Source organism: Podarcis filfolensis, assembly GCF_964270895.1.
Source record: "Podarcis filfolensis genome assembly, chromosome: 3".
In the NCBI taxonomy this organism is placed as follows: domain Eukaryota; kingdom Metazoa; phylum Chordata; class Lepidosauria; order Squamata; family Lacertidae; genus Podarcis; species Podarcis filfolensis.
This window is the reverse complement of record NC_139606.1, coordinates 86,019,028-86,039,617: the sequence shown is the minus strand read 5'-3', so window position 1 is coordinate 86,039,617 and position 20,590 is coordinate 86,019,028. Positions and strand designations below refer to the sequence as shown.

General features: G+C 40.2%; 1 protein-coding gene across 4 annotated transcripts in view; it reads right to left on the bottom strand.

Annotated features, from left to right (window-relative positions):
* GLP1R (glucagon like peptide 1 receptor) overlaps positions 1-20,590 on the bottom strand; it is a 102,653-nt gene that overhangs the window by 46,501 nt on the left and 35,562 nt on the right. The window contains exons 2-4 of one of the 4 annotated variants that reach the window (XM_083604555.1): positions 14,545-14,641; positions 11,921-12,031; positions 1,465-1,512 (exon numbers count right to left, since the gene is read on the bottom strand). In XM_083604555.1, the coding sequence (XP_083460681.1) occupies positions 1,465-1,512; positions 11,921-12,031; positions 14,545-14,641 (256 nt within the window). Of the gene's footprint in view, positions 1-1,464; positions 1,513-6,150; positions 6,244-7,298; positions 7,354-11,920; positions 12,032-14,544; positions 14,642-20,590 lie in introns of those variants that run through there. The other 3 variants (XM_083604556.1, XM_083604558.1, XM_083604557.1) reach the window with 3 other exon arrangements.

Sequence of the window (20,590 nt, the reverse complement as noted above, 5' to 3'; positions counted from 1 at the left end):
TCCTCCCTTCTTGGAGATTCAAGTGGACTTATTAAGCTGGGTCCTGAACAGATGGGAAACAAAAGCAGACAAGCACTGGTTGTCTGTTATACATGTAGATGATCAAACAATGATACAGTTCTTAACAATGGTTTGTACAAACCATGGATTTGCTTTACATCTGAACCCAGACTCTGACACTTCGAGTTTAATGAATTTTGACACTGTTTTTCTACTAGAAAAGTGAAGCAAGTTTATTATACGTTTCTCAGCAAAGCGGCAAGTGACAACTCCATGGATCTGAACTCTGTAACTTGAGAGTTAACCTATTTCCTGAACCACATGGCTTTTCTCTTAGAATAATTTACATCCCACTCGATAGAAATTAGCATTTGGTTGGCATCCATATCAGCAAATAAGTTACAATCTAAATGTTCTCTATGGACAATGAACAAGGCACTCTCAGAAGCCAAGAGGTAACCAAAAGATACTAATGTTTGTTGCTGCCATAGTAAACACAGAAATAATCTCAGATAATTTATTTAAGAAAACTTAAGAGTTTACTTTTTAAAAGTGGCATTACCAGAATTTGAAGTTCATTTATTTTTATTTATAAAAATATTTATATACTGCTATTCATAAAAATTGTTAATGCTTCTCCCAGTTGAAATCTCCCTTTGGCCAGGAATTTTGCATTCATACAAGCCCAGACATTCCACAGGAGCTTCAGAAATCTGAATCAGTAAATCAAAATGTTTATCTAGATTGACTGAACCACAAATGAAAGGACTCCTTCCATTCATGGAAGGCACTAAGATCCAGCAATGACTCCTCGCTGGAGGAAGAAGTAATCTTCCCCAATTCCCCTGTGCAATTCCTGTGGCCCCCAACCCCTTGGAGAAAAAAAAATCACCTCCTCAGGAACTCTGCTAAGTGCAACTCTGGTTCCAGCCAATAATAATTCATTTGATACTATTTTCTATGCTATGATTACATCTTTTTCTATGCTATTTTCTATGCTATGATTACATCTTTATTTTAAAATATGCATTTCTTTAGCTTGTATTTAAATACATTTTACCTTGTGCAAAAGACCTAAAACAATTGTTTTTTGCTTTAAAAGGAACGTCCTGAATTTCACCAGTCACCAGGGTGTAGGGAGGGGACAGAAACCTCCAGCCAGAATGCCAAACTCATGTTGAGTTGCTTTTGGCATGTCAAAAGTGGCCAGGATTTAACAAGATGGGAGTTATTTAGAACACAGGAATTCAAAAGACATGTCTGAATGCTGTATTAGGTTGCAAGGATGTGTTTCATAAGGTGCAACAAAGACAAAAAAAAGTCACACTCAGTTCATAGAGTTGTACGAAGTGACAGTTTATACTTGTCTTTGTGAAAGTGTTTTTAAAGGTGAGACAATGTGCTGCACCAGCTTTGCGCTGCTTTGATCAAAACAGCTTTATGTTAATATCCAACTGCCATCACCTTGCTTCTTCATGTGAGATCTTATTTTTCCATGGAAGTTGCCTCGAACTGGAAGAAATCAATAAGCATTTAAAGCTTACACAAAAGAGACCAATATTCTAAAAATGATGCTGTAAAGCTGCACAATTAGGCCAGGGCTTTGATTTATTTCACATTCTATGTAAGATGCTTTCACACAAAAAGTTAGTTTCTTAGAAGCGATAGCCTTAATAGAGCCTGTTTGCTTGAATTCCATGTCAATTACACCTTATTAGTATTAAATGTTTAAAGATATGGATTGGTGCCCAGAATCCAAACAGTCCCTGTTTGCTGATAAAAGACTGAGAGGGGAGGCCAATAGTTAGAACTGGAGTTAATGTCATCATTTATCTTGTTCTTGGATGAGCTTGTAAATCAAATCAAATACTACATCTGGCAAAACACTTTTAGATATAGGAAATATGTTATCACATGCCAGGAGGCTCACAAATATTTCATTAGCTAGCTCACTTATGCTGGAAATAAAAAAACAAATTAAATGCTTCCCCCTTTAAAACAACCAACCTGATCTGCATTTTACTACAGCTGTGTGTCAGGAATGGTGGAAGATTAGTCACCCAATTGTCCTTTGGAATAAATTGCCACATAATTTATCTTTGAAACAAATTACATCATGTCCTAGCCTATCACATTTTACCCAGACAGGGAAAGACAAGCTGAGGGAGAAGAGGCAGAGAGTAGAGTTTCCCCTCAGTGCGCTCTGCACACGTGTTGAGCATCGTAAGTTGTCCCAAATTTAATAACTCTTCTTAATTCTCGACAGGGGAAATGTTCTGGAAAAGGTAACAGTTTTTTTCCAGAAGGCAGTGGTGAATCTGCTGTTTATGAGTAATAGCCAAATTATTTGCTGTGGTAGATTGACTTGCTGCTCCTTGACAGAGTGGTTTGCCCTTTGATGGCAAAAGATAATATATCCTAGCACAAGACTTTGTTCTTTGAACAGTTCCACTCAACCAGCACAACCTAAATTTATCAATCACACAGGCAGCACATCGGCTTTCAGCAACCTTTGTTTCATGAGCAAAGCAAGCTTCTATTCATAAAAACTTGTAGTCTGTCTCCCCATGGAGAACAAAAAAAATAGTCTACAACTACCTTTTATTTCCACCCTTAGTTCCCTTTGCACAACGATGGCAGAATAATTTATAAAAAGTCCTCTAAAAATGATCTTGAAAATAATACGAAGCACTTTAGAACACACCTGTACCAATGTGAAAGAAACCAGCTTCTATAGGTAAATACTAAGCGTTCATCTCAAATTTCTTCTATAGGCATGGAAAAAGTATTGAAGCTGAACAGTCATTTCTGAGTTAGGTATAATGCACAATGATAATATTCAACATGGAACTCAGTATCAAACTTTTATTCAAGTGAATCTGACTCCTGTTGTTACACCAGACCTATGCCATGGCATCTCTGTTAGTGCAATATTTCATGGATACAGTATTTTTTCCATTATGGAAATAAACCATTATTTTGTGTGGCTATACTTCTGTGGAACTTCTGTAAATGTACCATTATACATGCCCCATATTCAATCAGGAAGACATTTCAGAGGTTTCAGTCTGTACCTTGGATTGGATTCCTTTAAATAAAGTCACTGCAAATATATTACATTTTAGTGCTATACATACAGGCTGAGAATAAGATGGGGGTTAACAGCATTAGCTCCAAAAGATATTGATTCCCATCAGATTTCCAGGGGAACCCCAGCACTTTAGCAATTGGATCTTCACAGACTGCAAGTCACCAGCACCAGTTGTCTACTGTTCTTTTATACTGCCAGACCTGCACACACAGACATGCATCCTTCAATGATATCACATCCAACCAGGTGAGGAAGGAAGAAATGTATGGCCACTTTTGCCTTACTTATGTTTCCAGCTCTCTAGTTCCAATGGAAACATATTGTCCTAGCTTATATTACAAAAGAGAAGACTTGACCAAGGAACTAGTCTGCCTATATTAGCAGTCCTCCCCTTCTCCATATCCCAGTCTTTCATCTCTAGAATCACAGGGTTGAAGAGGATCCCACAATGACACCCAGCCCAACCCAAATCCTTTAACACTATCTTCCCTTTGATATCTCTTCTAAAGCAGGATTCCTTGGAGGCTTCAACATATCCGGCAACTCCATCTTCTTAACCACCTGTTCCAAAGCATTCAAGTGATATTTTTATCTCTGGAGATTACTATCTAGTTACTGTTTCTACTTATTTCCCATTTAAAAAAATCAAAATGCACAGAAAGTGGGTTCCTTCCTGTGTCTAAATCCAAATAGGTCTGTTGTTGTTGTTTAGTCATTTAGTCGTGTCCGACTCTTCGTGACCCCATGGACCAGAGCACACCAGGCACTTCTGTCTTCCATTGCCTCCCGCAGTTTGGTCAAACTCATGTTAGTAGCTTCAAGAACACTGTCCAACCATCTCGTCCTCTGTCATCCCCTTCTCCTTGTGTCCTCAATATTTCCCAACATCAGGGTCTTTTCCAGGGAGTCTTCTCTTCTCATGAGGTGGCCAAAGTATTGGAGCCTCAGCTTCAGCATCTGTCCTTCCAGTGAGCACTCAGGGCTGATTTGCAGTTCACAGCCTAGCGACTCTCACCCACCCAGCACATTGTAGGAGAGCACAAGTTCAAAGAAGGCTCTGCATTTGTATTCATTCAATAGGGACTTTCCCCTTGCTTAATTTGACTCCAGGGATGGTGATAATCAAGCTGCTTTCACATATGCAAAGCCAGGTTGTTTCTTGCAAAAGCAATTATGCTGATTGAGCACTTGTTCCTGCTCTTCCCTAACTCACTTCAGGTTACTCCAGTTGCCAGGAAGCAAAGTAAATTAGCCCCAGAAGTGTAAAATGACTCTGGAAATAAGCCAGAATCTGCTGTCATTATCTTCAAGGAAAAGCTATAAAAAGTGGATTCCCTCATAAACATGACGCCATTAAGGATTTTGCTCTCGCTCAAATAAAATTTAAGGTGATGAATAGAAATTCTAAAAGTCAACATTTGGAACATGTTTGGGGGATAAAACTTTTATCTGCAGCACTTTCAAAATAAGTAGTAGGGACCTGTGCCTCTTGGGGACCATTTGGCCTATAACAGAAAAGCTCCCTGGAGGATCATCGTCAGTAAAATGCAGGAATGTGAAAGGGTAACAATGCAAATATGAGTCATTGTGCAAAATTAAACAGCCTGTGTGCTTGATGAGAGGCAAATGACTCCATTTCACAAGCTTAGCACTTTGCGACTTAAGACTATTTTGCAGAAATGAAATTATTAATAATTTATAAAGTATTTACATATTTTATGTTCTTTATCTTCTTTGCAACATTTACCTTCTCAGGCAGACTTATATTAGTACCATTTAAAATATGAGAAACATGCTGAGATACTCATCTATGCTGATAATTCAACTCAAGCGTGTCGGGTGCCCAAGCTCTATGCTTCAAACCAAATCTTTACTTTATTTAACATAACACAGAATAATCTGGTTCACCAAACTAAGCGCAGCATGCCAGCTATGCATGGCAGACCACTGGGAGCAAAATAAGCCTTCACGGTCTCTATCTACCCAAGTCTGCAAGCATATCGTGGTAGTGATGTCAAACACCTTAAATGTAATTACATGGAGTTTGGCTCTCAACTCCATCTCCACATTCGAGACATAACATGCAGGAATGTCTAGCTTGTATTGCTTTTAAACGTTTTTCTGTAGTTGTACACTGCCCTGATGTTTTGCAAAAGGATGGTATATATATAAATAAACAAACTTAATATGGGGGCTTACATAAAAAGAAAAGGTGATGTAGTTCAGTATTCATCCATCCTGTGCCATACAGTAAAGGCTTAGGCAGTAAGTGGGATCAGGGAACCCAATGGCAGTTTCATTTAATTTATTAAAATATATGAAAACCACTGTTCATCAAATAGGTATCAGGCCAATATACAAAACAAGACCAAACCTGTCATACAGCTGTAAAACTATCAAATCAACTTTAAAATGCAGTGATGCACAACGCGATAGATTTAAAAAATGGGACAGAAGTCTGGGCAAACAGTTTTTTTGGTTTTTTTAACTTGGCACCAAAAACCTAACAGAGATGGTTTCCTGTTGGGGCACCATAACAGAGAAAGCTCTCTCCCTTGTTGACACATAACATGCAAAAACATATTGCACTTCAAGCAGCAGATCTTAAGACATGGGCAGGTATGTATACGGGAGACATCTCTTCAGGTATTTGGGCCTTAAGTTGTTCAGGACACTAAAAGGTTGAAACCAACATCTTCAATTCGGCCTGGAAGCAAACAGGCAGGCAGCACAGCCTCCTAGGGATCAGTGTAAAAAAACATCCTATCCAGCCACACCAGATGTGGCTTCTGTGTTCTGCACTAACTGAAGCTTCTGAGTTGTCTTCAAGCACAGGTCCATGCACAATGCTTTATAACCCAGTTGGGGGGTCCCAGATCATGGACCACTGTGGCCAGGCTATCCTCAACCAGGAACCGTCATAGCTGGTGAAGCAGCTGAAGATGGGAAGAGTCACTCCAAGTCAAACAAGCCACCTGGGTCTCGATCAAGCTAACTACTTGCTTTCTCAGGTAGAACTCATTGATGACACCACACTCCAAATCCCTGTATGATCTCACCTAGCAGCTTCAAATGTTCAAAAGCAACCCCATCCACCAACACTTTCTTTGGAACTAGATAAGTGTGCAACCAGTATTTAACCATGTCTCCTTCCCTCAATCCAGAATAATAAGTCATGTGGACACAGTTCAGAAAAAAAAATATAATTAAATGGGTTAGAATCAAAATTATCTTTGTACTGCAGGAATGCTTCACTAAACACCCAGTTGAAACAACTGCGCTACTTGCATCCTGTACATCTAGTAAAGCCTTGACCTGCCATGCATTTTGTTCAGAAGTAAGGCTATAGTTTGAAGCAACACATTCTTGCCCCTGGCTCTTATGACCAAGCCATATGGACATATCGTATCAGTGCTCCTGAGGCATAACTATGCTGCACCAGTCTGCAGCAAAACCCTGTGTACTCCAGAGGGCATAAGAAAAACAAATGTGGTTACTGCACCTATAACTCTTGTTTGGAACTTGCGTCCCTGGAAGATTTTCTATTTAAGAGGATTTAGGGCCATTAGACAATAAATATTAGGACCCTGAAGGAGTCATAAAATGTAAAATGGATTACCGTAGCAACTCCAAGCTTTCTTGGTCTACACAGTGTTATTGGCAGCAGGGCTTAAATTATAAAACGGTAACAAAAATGAGATTACATTCCCAGTGACAGTAACAAGAGATAGATACCCTCTCTAAAAGAGAAAGCTCTATTTTCCTGAGGACACAATATGCTCCTTTGCAGTTGCAGTGATTCCACTGAATGCCAGAAATTGCCTCAGCATGGTTGAAAAAAGGAAGGTAAATTTACCACCGGGCAAGTTTTTTACATTTAGCTCAGGAAAAATCCCCCACCTAAAAAGACCTGAAAAAGTGAGCCCCTGAGTATTCTTCCTACTCACTCGAGGAAGAGCAGAAATGAAAGTATCCTGGATATTGATAAGGTTGGACGTTATCTCTAAGAAATTAAAAGCTGTTTATAGGCTTCATAGAGATCTTCATTTTTAAAAAAAGGAGCGGGAGAGCAAGGCAGCTATTATTTAAGGACAAAAGGGGGTTGTAGGGAGAACAAAAGCCTGCAAAAACCAATCCCCTGAAGAGATGAAAAAGCAAATGATACTCTCGCTTGGCTACAATACGGAAAAATAAATTTTCATCTCACTGTCCTCTTCCTGGAGTTTCTGCCAAGCTTGATGTGTCATCTGCCAGCAAATCTCATTTTGGGGGGCGGGAGGGGAGGCAGGGGTGTCCTGTAGTTTCTATCTTGGAGTGTGAAGTACATTGAGGGTGAACAAAATCTGTGATTCAGGAAAAACAACGCGAATGTTCTCGTTCACAGCAAATATGAATATGGGCAGTGCAAATAAGGTAAATGCCCACATCGTAAAACTCTCTAAAGCCAAGCGCTCACCAGTGGGCCATGCAAGACAGGCTTCGCTCCTGCTGCCAGATGTCTAGGCCCACTAAATTAACCACCAGTAATAACTACACAGATTTCTGTTCTTTCTAAAAGCAAGTGATCATGTTGCATGATTACCAATAGTGATAGCAGTAACTAAACTCTAATCTGAGAGAGCTAGAAACCTCTTCATCTGCATGGACAATGAAAGCTGATGAATACAACATGAAATAGTTCATGACTTTCACCCCTTAAAGAACTGTGAGACTCCTGACTAATTTTGACTACAGGTTCTTTGCCCAAATTGACAGTCTTAGTTGGGCTCCACTTGACAAAGGAAAACTCAGGTGCTGGGAGCCAAAGTCGACAAAAGTAGCCAGTCCTCACAAAGTATGCATCATGGTAAATTTATTTTTTATGCCTTTGTTACACATAGGCAATTAATGGTTTGTTACACATTTTCAGAGTTCAAGTCTTCCTAGGTCTGCTTGCCCTCATAAAATTACCGGTTTAGATGCTAATAATCTTGATACTTGACAGAAGTTCAGCTATGAAGCTTTAGTACATGTATTCATTTTTGGCCAGCTCTAATTGGCCAAAATACTTGAAGAGAAGACTCTACAGTTTTTATCTATAAGCTGCCTTGAATCCTTGTCAGGAAAAAAGGCAGGGTATTGATTAATTAATTAATAAAATTTTAAGGAGTGGCAGAACCATTAGCTCTCTCTTTGCACTATTATTCTACATAAAGGCAGAAATAAGAGAAGTAGGTGGCTTTAGAATTATGCAGCTGCTGCCATCTTGGGCTACGTGAAATGGCCTGACTTTTGCTAACTTAAACAAATTCTTATTTACAACAGTTTTAGTAAGAGTTCTGTCTAAAAGGGAATCCATTATGCACCCTCACTTAATGAAAAACCTAACCTAGTTTATCTGGTTACATAATTTCTGGAAAAGGATTTAATGTCCAGATTAGCAAAGGAAACTCAAAAAGATTTTTTCCCATATGCTGATTAGGTTTTAGTACATAATGAAGGCCCAAGGAGGAAGACCCATCACATTGCTGCTGTGGTGAGGTTTTGGGAAGTTAAGTTTATTCATTTTTTTATTTATAACAATATTCATATACTGTTATTTATTTATTTTAAAAATCAGAGCATTTACAATAATTACACATAAAGCTATACAATAAAACTATATAAAAAGTTAAAATCAGAAATAAATTCACTATTATGGAAAGATATATTCTTAATTGTTTGTATAAGTCTGATGGGATACACAAGTTTTCAGCAGGCCTTGAAAAGTTGGGATAGAAGGTGCCTGCTGAATCCCTTGTTGACATCTGTCTGTCTCAGGGGACAATGGAGAGTGCCTTCAGGGGTGAAGTCAAACCACTGCAATTAGCAGCATCAAAGTGATCTCTCTAGGGTACAAGCCTGGGCAGTGTGTATGGAGATCCTGGGCTGCTCAGATGACAAGACTCTTGGCCTCACTGGCGCGGTCCAAAGGAAAGGAAAGCAATGTGTTGGGCACCAGCTTGGCTGCAGGAGTTGCCGGAAGCAGGCATGCAAGGTGCCATCCAACTGTCTTAGGGAATACACTCTGGATTTGTGCAGGGTTTACTCCTTAACCTTTTCTTTTCCCAAAACTATTATGCAAGGCAGCATAGGTTTAGGATCAGAGTTTTCCTTCTCCTAGATGGGCTACCTTTCTAGGTTGGTGAGTCCCATCTGCCCACTTCTCTCTTGGAACAGGGGCCAGGTAGGAATTTTTCCATTTGGCAGATTGGCCCTGGCCACTTGGTTTTCGCCTACCTCTTAGCAATCGTCACAACTTTGTAAGGTTTGGCGGTTAGGCATTGGCTCATTGACTTGTGGGGGAGGGGAGGTCGGCCATCACCTGCCCCTCCATTGACCAAGGGTATTCTGTTGAAGGAATCCGGGGCCTGGATCCTGTCCGAAGTCCACTTGAGGGGCTAGGGCCATGCCAGGGCTCTGGGAACACCAAGGAGAGCTACAGGCGGGTTTCCCCAATGTAGCTTCCTCTTTTAGTGGTTTACCATTACTGACTTCCTGCAAAGGGGGCAGGAGTCCAATATAGTCCTTTGTCAATACCTAAGCCAATACCGCTCACATTTGCTGTAATGAATAAAGTTGTGGCCTAAATTTTTGCCCATTAACCTTAAACCAAAAATCTGTGTCAGTGTGAATTTTTATTCTAACAGGGGCTGGCTTGGGGGCCTTGACACACAATTGGTCTCGTCCGCTCAATCCACAAGAGCATGTGTTCACATGCAGGGAAAGTCCCTAACTCACTGAGGATTTGAGACCTATCAGCTAGACTCACCTGGTTTAGCTAGCCAGTTAAAGCTGTTTCCTAGGGGGTGGCCACTGTTGCATGCTGATAGCTTCTAGGAGCCACACATGGGAGCTGAGTACAGGGTGGAGATCAAAGGTGGACAAGCTACCCCATAAGGAATGTGACGTTTCTCCCACCTGATGTACTACCCCTCTCCTAATACAGAGCCAGTGACACAAAAGACTTGGGTTCTTGTAGTTATCAAATGAGTCTCGCCAACTTGGGGAATGATCATCAATGCCGCTGCAGATTATCTCAGTGGCTGGGCTGGAATATAAGGGTTCAAGCAGTCCCTGAGGTACCCTCTACCTATGTTGTTCAGGGCTTTGTAAATTAAAACACTTGAACCTGACTTGGTAGTGGATGGGCAGCTGGTGCAGATATTTCAACAATAGTCTCACGTGTTGTCAGCAAGATGCCCCTGATCAGCATTCTGCACCTGCTGGTGTTTATAAACCCAAGGGCAGCCCCACATAGACTGCACTGTAGTAATCCACTTTAAAGTAAAAGTATGACGAGATTAACAGCACACACACACACACACACACACACACACACAACACTACACATCCATTTATAATGGAGGAGACCAAGGATTGCCACAGCCCATCATTAAGTCTATTGGGACAACAAAGAAAAATGAGGATATACTATAGCAACAGGAATGAGAGGATTATAAAGCTTAATTTGTTTCCAAAGTGGTTTGCAATCCTTTGATGAAAATTTCTGAAGAGATCCAAATGTTAATGTGTTTTAAGTGAAAATTGTACTCTACCCCAGGATAATTCAGCTTTTGCTTATTTGCAAAAGTACATGAAAGATGCAGCACATTCTGGTAATTTATTGAGGTACAGGATTATGGTAAATCTTGGCTCTCTCCTGCAGTGATGATTTTTAGTGCTGTTAGCAGCCAAATGACTGCCACCAAGTCCTAAGTTGGAAAATAAATAGGTTTGCTGAAGGGAAGGCATTTAATCCTGCATGTAGGTTATTAGATAAAGGGGGAAAAGAATTATTGAAAGGAGTTATAGAATGTTTGATGGGCTCTTATATCAATTAATTGGGAAGTCAACAATTTTGCACATTAATACAAGCAAATTTTTAAGTAGCTGTAAATAATGTATATGTTTATTAATGATTGAGAAACCGATAAAGAGCTTGTAAATTCAATTTTCAGATGACCCTAAGATAACAGTAGCTAGCAACCAAACATAATACAATATGAATACTCATGCAAGAGAGAGAGAGGTATGTCAGAAAAAAGGACTTCAAGAAAGAAATTTCTTTCCCACCCATACTCAGCATAGTGCCCACCCCACCCCACCCCACATTTATACTGAAGGGATCTTTGGAATTAAAACCATTTATACTGAAGGGATCTTTGGAATTAAAACCGACAGTCCTGAACCAGTCCATACGTCAATTACCTCTTTGCTCAAGTAACACCAAGTCCCAACGTATTTCCCACCCTACATGACCCAGCACCTAAGGGGTAACTACAAAAAGGAGTTGTTGTGTGTGAGTGTGGGTGTGATTAATTAGGTTCATGCAGACCTGCTCATGTTTCTGGCTTGCAAGGCCCTATTGCTTGCCACTTATATTTCCATGATCAAGTTGGCTTTACACTGCACATGCTTTTACTGTTATACCACAGTGATGCTTGCACTCATTGTTCAGAGAGAAGTCAGACATAGCTTCTGGGCACATGCAGAGTTCCAGATGAACTTGAGCTTGCCTTTAGCAAATTTTGCACGTTAGTAGCTAAGAGTGTCGAACCACAACCAAGAAGTGCAATATTCAAGTCTCCCCTTGACCATGGGGCTCAGTGGGTGACCTTGGGCTCTCTCTTGGCCCAACCTACCTGTTTTTGAGGATAATATGGGAAGTGAGAATCATGTCTTCCACCTTGAGTTCCTTAAAGGAGTGGCAGAATATACACGCAACAAACATATAAATAAAATTAGCAGGCTGGTGGGAGAGAAATTGTGTATACCGGATGTTCTTCAAAGATAGGAAAACATACTTACCTGGGCTAGGTGATGGAAGATACCAAGGGCAGCTCATGTTCACGTAGGTGCCAGGCAGACCATCAGGCCAGCATGCATATTCATCAAATGTCCTGTTGCAGAACTTGCCTTCTACAGATAGAGAATATTTGGAGAGAAATTGGAAGAAAATGAAGAAGCAGCTTTATGAGGTTGCATTGCAAGAGTCCAGGTTGGGAGGATTTAATATTAGATAGGTACCCCCACCCAAAAAAAGAGAGATCTAAATCCATTATTTGTGTCTTACGCCAATCATCAGCCGCAATGCTTCTACAGCCCTGTTCAGCAACTAAGACTGAACAGAAACCCAATCCAGAACCGAGTGTTGTAATAATGACAGCGCGTTCCCTAATAACACCCCACAACACATAGACACAAACATTGGGGGGGGGAAGGAGGTAGGGAAAATAACCATTCTATCTTTACAATTTACTTCAAGCTGCTAGACAGCTACAACTGTAAGTTAATAGCATGACTCAATACAGACTGCACAAACAATTCACAGCATTTGTTAGTGAAGTTCTTGCCATTCTGTTTATTAATTCAATATACTTCTATCCCCTTTATCTTCTATCTTGAAACTCATGGGGTTCCTAGGTGGTCTCCCATCAAGATACTGACCAGACCCAAATCTACTTAGCTTCAGCAAGGCAGCTGTGTCATGTGTCCTCAGCTCATTTCTTGGGTCCTTGTCGCTTTCCTCATTGAATCCCTGCCATAAGGTGATTGTACTTCACCATCAGCTCCAATTCTACTTGCTAAATAGCTAAGTATGACCTCAGTGGTTCTTCACCTGTCTCAGCTGACCCGCGACTTGGTCTTGAATTGATAAGATTATCACTGTAGCCTATGGAAGAGGAGCAGCTGCCATTGAAGGTATTATCCTGGTACCAGATATCCTGCTTTGTCTGGTTTGCAACACATGTCTCTGGCATTGCATTTGCTAGTTCAATAACTCAACATACCTTATGTATTTTTCTCAATACAAATGATCTGCTGTCATGCTCTTAATTCCACACTATACACACTGACACATTGCTGAAATACTCACACAAAAGCCCACCAATCAGCATTATAGCTTATTCAACACGCTAAAGGCTCAGTTTCAGATTTATTAAACCATCAGCCTAGGAGTGTAGTGTTGGCTGCCTAGCAGAGCAAAGAGAGATTAATACCTTCTTACTATTATTGCTACCAGCGAGTGTCGTTCTCTAATGTTACAGGGCAATTCTAAGAAGAAGCAATGGAAAAATCTAATGCTTTGTTATATATATGGGGGGTACAGATCGAGTCTTATCCATTCCAGTGGGTTGGGACCAGAACATTTTAATGCTGCAGGCTTTCTTTTTCAAATTACTAGGAACCAAATGACCAGAAACCTGAACTTGTTACAGTAGGTTGTGTTTTCATTCAGTTGATTGGTACAGGTTTTGATACCGTCATACAGTCAAAACAACCCAACATTTTGTGATATGTAAGTGATAAAGCAAGGGCATGATGAAAATAATTTGTAAAATAAAATTTAAAAAACATACAATCAATCTTGCCTAATTTGGCTCTTAGGCTGCCTCCTCCTGGTATGAGCATACACACATGTAAAATAATCCAATACAGCCTTCTTCCATCTGCCTTATTTCATCAAGGTTATTATAGTGGAACGGGTATATATTCAGCAAGAGTGTCCCAATCTGGAACCCTTTTCTGATAGACACCTGCCAAGTCCAGTTTTAGAAAGCCTGTTAATACATATTTGTTTTACCAAGTAATTTTAGCTGACTAAATTACTCCTACCACTATGATGCACTGATACTGTATACTTACAGTAATATATATGTTTAATATTTGAACATTAAACTTTTAATGTAAGCTATCCTAAATGCCTTTAATTAATACAATACCAAGATGTGTGTTTTTTAAAAAATATATATAAAATGTCTTAAAACACAATAATTTCCCTTCTGAATGCAGATAGCAAAAAGGGGGGGACAGCTTACTGAACATTGTAATGTGAGGTAGGGGAATTCCCCCCTTGTACATGGACCGGCACCCCCATAATAATTATGGCACACACTGCACTGGAGCACCCAGCAGCAAAAGTTACGAGTACATGCCTAGGTGGAGCCACTCCACAATTAGTCTGTCAAATATGGGACGGGGGGCATGCACTTGATGCCCACTATGGTTTTTGTTTCTGACTCCCTCCCACATCCCACACAACATCCCCTAATTTTAATCAGACTATTGACCCATGTAGCTCAGTACTGTTCACTTAGACCAACAGTGAGTCTCCAAGGTTCAGAAAGACATCTGTTCCACTACCAGCTGAAGATAACAGGGATGGAACATGGAACCTTTTGTATGCAAAGCAAGCTCTACAACTGAACTACAGTCCTTCTCTTCTAGCTGGGTGAGGCTCACACTCTATAACTTAGCAAAATTAATTTTCTTCCATTGTTAGGAACTTGGCCCTTCAGGACACTGCAGACCAGGTTGCAGAAACTAATAGGAAGGGGAGATGATGGAAAACACATTATGGCCTATGAGAACTGTAGCAGTATGCAGTTAGGATGCTCTTTGTGAGTGCCATTTGTGCTGAGCAGCCTTACCTGCCATAAGAGGGGGTGTTTCATGGAGATACTCCAAACACTGGAGCCGATATTCTTCCCATTTCTGCTTCAGTGAAGGAAAGGAGAGCTGGGGTCTCTGGATGGAAAGAAAATAGCATCTCAGATATGTTGTTAACCAAATCCAATTATTTAGTGATGGATTTCCTGGGACCCAGGTGGCACTGTGGGTTAAACCACAGAGCCTAGGACTTGCTGATCAGAAGGTCGGCGGTTCGAATCCCCGCGACGGGGTGAGCTCCCGTTGCTCAGTCCCTGCTCCTGCCAACCTAGCAGTTTGAAAGCACGTCAAAGTGAAAGTAGATAAATAGGTACCGCTCCGGCGGGAAGGTAAACGGCATTTCCATGCGCTGCTCTGGTTTGCCAGAAGCGGCTTAGTCATGCTAGCCACATGACCCGGAAGCTGTACGCCGGCTCCCTCGGCCAATAAAGCGAGATGAGCGCCGCAACCCCAGAGTCAGCCACGACTGGACCTAATAGTCAGGGGTCCCTTTACCTTTACCTTTTCCTGTGGATTAAAACATAGTAAACAACTTTACATCATGGGATCAAACTCCCCAAACTAGCAACAGCTCCCAAGCGTTAGGAACTAGCATGTAAAGAGACCAACCAGGTGACAGACATTCACGGAAATATTTTGCATTTTTGCTATACAGTAAACTACAAGCCCCCCCCCCCTTTCCTGCTTTTAGAATCAAGATGACACTGGCAACCACTTTAAGCCAATGCCCATACTGGCCTCCCTCATAACAATCCTCAATGCTTTGTTGCTTGACACATTATTCCTTGTTGACATCTGGCAGGATTTATGAGAATTATACATTGTTTTCATCCCATAAGGCCTTCAATCTTCTGTAATAAACGAGCTGTCCTTTCAAAATCACTCTCCAGCAAGATATGCTTGTTGTGAACCCACAACAATGCCAATACCAACCTGCCCCCTGACAATGGCACCAGGGCCCTCATCCAAGATCATTGGTTATCACTAGCCCCAGACGTTGAAGACAACCCCTTCCCCATTGCCAGGCTCCTGCCTACACAGACAGTCAGATACCCCAACACCCCTCCATGCCAAATTAGTGAAGGTGGAGAGGCCTCTGGCTGAGACAATGTGCAGGAGAAGCAGCTTATGCCTCAATGCTTGGGAACTTATTGGGTCATGACTCCATGAAAGGAGAAGCCTGAGTATAAACAGAAGCAAGCCACTGTGTTCATCCATTTAGAGCAGTGGTTCCCAATTAGCTAATTACTGAGGACCCCCCTATTTTTCAAAAGCCAAGCCACAGACCCCCTACTTTTGAAAATGTTGCGCACTCTGTGGTATTTACCTATGCAAAGCAAATTTTTGAAGTAAATATGGGGTAGCCCCTAAAAAGCAAATGGTTTTAAGTTTACTATAAAAAAGACCATTGCCCATCACCAGACAGTAGGAAAAACTTGTCTCCATTGCTCCACTACAACTGAACTTAAAAAGCAATTGTGTTCCTAACTTGCAAGTGTTCTGTATGGAGAAGGCTTTTTATATGTGAGAGTATTCAAACATGCTATTCCTTACTTGTAATCTGAGTGGGTACATCTTAGCAAAACTTTGCAGCATATGGTTCTGCTAATTGGGGGATCTTGCACCTTCAAGACATAGGTGAAGGCTTAGTCAGGGCTTGATGAAGTATTGATGAAGAATGAGTAGAAAACAGCTAGAGTTTTGTATTGTTGGTAAGAGGAGGAGCCTTGAAGAAACCAATAAAATTCTCATTTGCATTGGCAATGAGGAAGGATCAGGAAAGGGAGAAGAAGGCTGAAGAGGGACCTATACTATTGAAGGTGTGACTCGCCAGATTTGTGCCTAATCTCTATTAACAGTATCTAGTAACCCTGGTAGTAGTAGAGGAAACACAGGGTGACAGAACAAACCTTCCCAGTTAGACATTCCTAACATTAAGACACATTCCATGGACTAGAGGTTTTTTGTCTTGTCCTACCTCCCCATCCCCCTTTTTCCTTTTGTGCAATGACTTTTAAACTGTGAGCTTGAAGGCAGGGGTTGTCTTTTTAAATTTTAAATTATTGATATGTAAGCTTTTATATCTGGGGAGCAAGGTAAAGAAAATATAAATGTTTAAATAAGTTTGGAAGGTATGAACACATTTTGGCACATTTTGCTGCCTTCTCTTGTACCATCTAACACAAACGTCCATAAAACTAAATTATGAACTTAAAAATTTACCATCCTTTAAATAACTAATGGCCCATCCAAACCATCTTCAGTAGTCTAGGCTGGATACTTAAGAAGAAGTCATAAAACCATCAGCAGGAACCTAATTTTGCAAAATCTACCACAAAGCTGCTGAAATGTCTCTTGACCACAGTTGTTGATACAAGTCTATACCCGCAAGCGGAAGGATTAACAGCCCTTGTAGTTTTATTTTAGCAGTTTGAATTGAAAGTTTGGGGAATACTCTGTCTGCATATCCATATTTTCCTTTTGGCAGGAAAGAGTAGGGAGGTGTATTTGGTGGAATAAAAATCCCCATTCTTTGTATATAATTACACACATTTATGTTTGGTTCCAGATATTTGTATTCATATATAAACATACGCCAGGTCCCAAAATCTCAAAGACCTCCATGAAGGCTCAAGCTTAATTCTCTAAATTTCATGCCAAAGTGCGTAACATACGCATTCATCTCTTGCTGCCCTCATTCTCTTCCATTACTGCTGTTCTTACTATCAAAACTTATATCAACCTTGTACTTAACTCTTTGTCTGGTAGCAATACATGAGCAGGGGGTGATCCTGCTGGCAGTGGAGGCACAGATTGCTCCATCCCTTGTTTGCATGGTAGAACGTAATTTATTAGTACCCTTCTACAAGGTAGTACCTTTCCTTGATGCCAGCCTCTAGGCATTCTAGTAAATTATTTTTCAAGCTACTAAGAGAAGCTAGTTACAAGAGCTTGTGATGGCCACCAACTTGTATGACTTTAAACAAGGATTAGACAAGTTAATAGAGCAAAAGACTATACTGTAAATGGCTACTAGTTATGATGGCTAGGTTCTACCACCACTGTCAAAAGCATTTCCAAGGCATACTGATCCATTTCCAAACCATCTTTCAAGCACTGAACACCTTGCTATGTGGCTAACTTGAGAACTGCCTCCTCCACTCCAAGCCTAATTCTTTGATCTTTTTTGGATTCCCTGTTCTGCATTCACTACCAGTAAGTTATTATGATTTCTTTTGAGAGTATATTGAAAAGGAGGGTGTGAATGTAATAAATAGGAACACACATAGTTGGAATTTTAGGCATGCAGCCCAATCCTATGCACTCAAAAGCAAGACCCACCATATTCTACATAGTGGAGTATGCTAATAAAATGGAAGAATGCAATGATGCACTCAAGCTAGGACTTAAGGAATTAAGAACCATTAAAGCCAAATAATTTGAACATACTTTTTTTTTGCTGTGTGGTGTTATATTTTCCAACGCAAGTCAGAAGCAGAGGGGGAAGTCAGGAGAAAAAGCAGCAGCTATTTGAGACACCTAATGGAGAAAAGATGGGGGGGGGCTGCCCTTCTGTGACAAACAAGCCAATGGCATTATAAACCATTATGTTCAATCACAAATATGCTCTCTGGGAATCATAAAAGGGAATGCAACCAACTTGCCTGCACACAACACACATGTTTATTAACTGCCTTTATTTGTGCAGTTTTTAATGGTAATTACAGCCTTTATCTTGTCGATGCAAAGCTCCCTGGTCTAAATCTAATCCTTGGCAGAATAGCTCCTGCTGGCACCTGTATTTCACCCACAGATCCAACTCAGGAATTAAAATTCAATAAGTGTAGATTTATATACAAAATTTGTGTGCAGGCTTAGCTTGTCTAGGAATAAAACACAGCCCTGCTACTCATTAAAGCAGCCTGACATGGATGCAACTGCATGAAATCATTTTAGTGTAGGGATATATTTATTTATTTTAATTTAAACGAATTGGTGAAAGTAGTCTTCTACCCAGGGTAGGTGTTTTTAATACCTACTATGGACTACTTGAATTGTGATACTCGAATTTTTATTTTTAAATCCAAATCATTCTCCCAGACACTTTTAAGTAGGTATTTTTTCTATGCAGGGAACCACACTTGGATCACTTTGATGTTACTCAAACATGCAGTACCACTATGAACACCACTTGTGGAAACAATGGCATGCAATCCCCTTCTAATGTTTAAAAGTCTACCAGATTTCCATTAACTATTATACGAGCTAAAGCGGAAGTATTCATTTCAAATGTACATTGCAGAATGCAATTTTGAGCAACTATCTGCATAGCACTACTCATGCTAAATGAGTAACTCATAGTAAGTAGCCCATTCTCCTCCCTTTTTTGCTTTCTCGTTGGCATTATTGACATCTCATTAATTGAGACCCATTGCACAAAGTGATAAGCTTTGCTAGTTTTTCTCTTTCAAAATACAGTGCTACCTTTAAGAAATAAAATGAAAGCTTATTATCTCCTTAATATATAAAAGACAGTTTTAATTTTTTTGTACATTTTTTTCTTTAAAGAATACTTCATACGGCAAGTCTGTCCACCTACTAACCAGAATTAGATACCATATTTGTAGCAATTTTTATATACTACGACAAGGCAGGCTTTGGAAAAGTTATTAGCAAACTGTAATAAGAAAATAATCAGACATGTTCTCTTGTAAGAATGTCTAATTTGTGGGATTTGATTTAAATAAAAACATCCTGTTCCAGTAAGACAGACAAATGAAATCCAAAGGGACCAGAATTTATTGGCTTAACCACATGTGCACTTCTTATAATGCTTTCAGACACTATACAGATGTTAAAATCCAATTGTTTTAAACTTTTATATGGAAATATATAAAAGACAAAACATATAATAGACACTACTTCATACAGGAAGTATATATAAAATATATTAATGGAGGAGAGAGACAGTGAGGGAGATACATTTTCATTGTATTCCAGTGATTTATAAATAAATCCCACATTATCAACAAATCTGATGAGCATTGCTTAAGTGGGTCCTTACTGACAGAAGCTCACTGTCAGTGAAACTATGGAAGGCCCTGAAAGATTTCTAATAAAGTGCAATCTATTTACCTAATTTGCTGGCATTCGTTAAGCAGGTTAGATATTGTTAACTTATTTCAATGTAAATTGGGCTTTGAAAGGGATTATGAGTTTGTAGCCAATTAAGTGTGACTCATGGGTAGAGCCATTGAAATTAATGGGCATGGCTTAAGTCCACTGATTTCAGTGGGTCTGTTCCAAGTATAACTTAAGTTGGATATAACTCTGTGTTTTATTCTGGTTTTTACTACTGCATGGTAGCCACACTGTATCTCTGGAGAAATAAGCAGATTACAAAAAAATACAAATCAATCAAATCATTGCACGGAAGATTTAAAAAAAAAAAATCTTGCTGCGCTAAGTACATACAAACATCATATTTTAAATACATTTGGCACTGGCAGAGATGTATAATCTGTTAACTCAACCATCTATGAAAGGCTGCTTCACTGGTTGTAAAATTTATACACAGCTAATACCTTGTAGTTTCCTGTGCTCTTCAAATGCTGTGATGGGATACATGCAACCTCAGCCTTCCACATGCACTGTGACTTGAAGATTTTGTATATCACATGGCAGGACAGAGTTTCAAACAGAGATGTGCTCTCCCAAGCCCACATTCACAGCATGTTCACACTCCTGTCTTAGCACTGTCTGCACTGTTTGGTCATTTCCACAAAATGGAAGATGGCAGGATCCCCAAGGACATGCTCTAGGGGGAGCAGGCTTCCAACATAGGCTTGTGGGCAGACCAACTGTGCGTTACGAAGATGTCTGCAAGCTGGCAACATCAACCACACTGTGTGGGAATCCCTTGCAGTGCCTGGAGACCGACAGTCAGGTTGTGAATTCATAGCAGTGACCAGAGGAGGAATGACCACTGGGAGGAATGAAGAGAGAAGAAACACTATGCTGCATCTG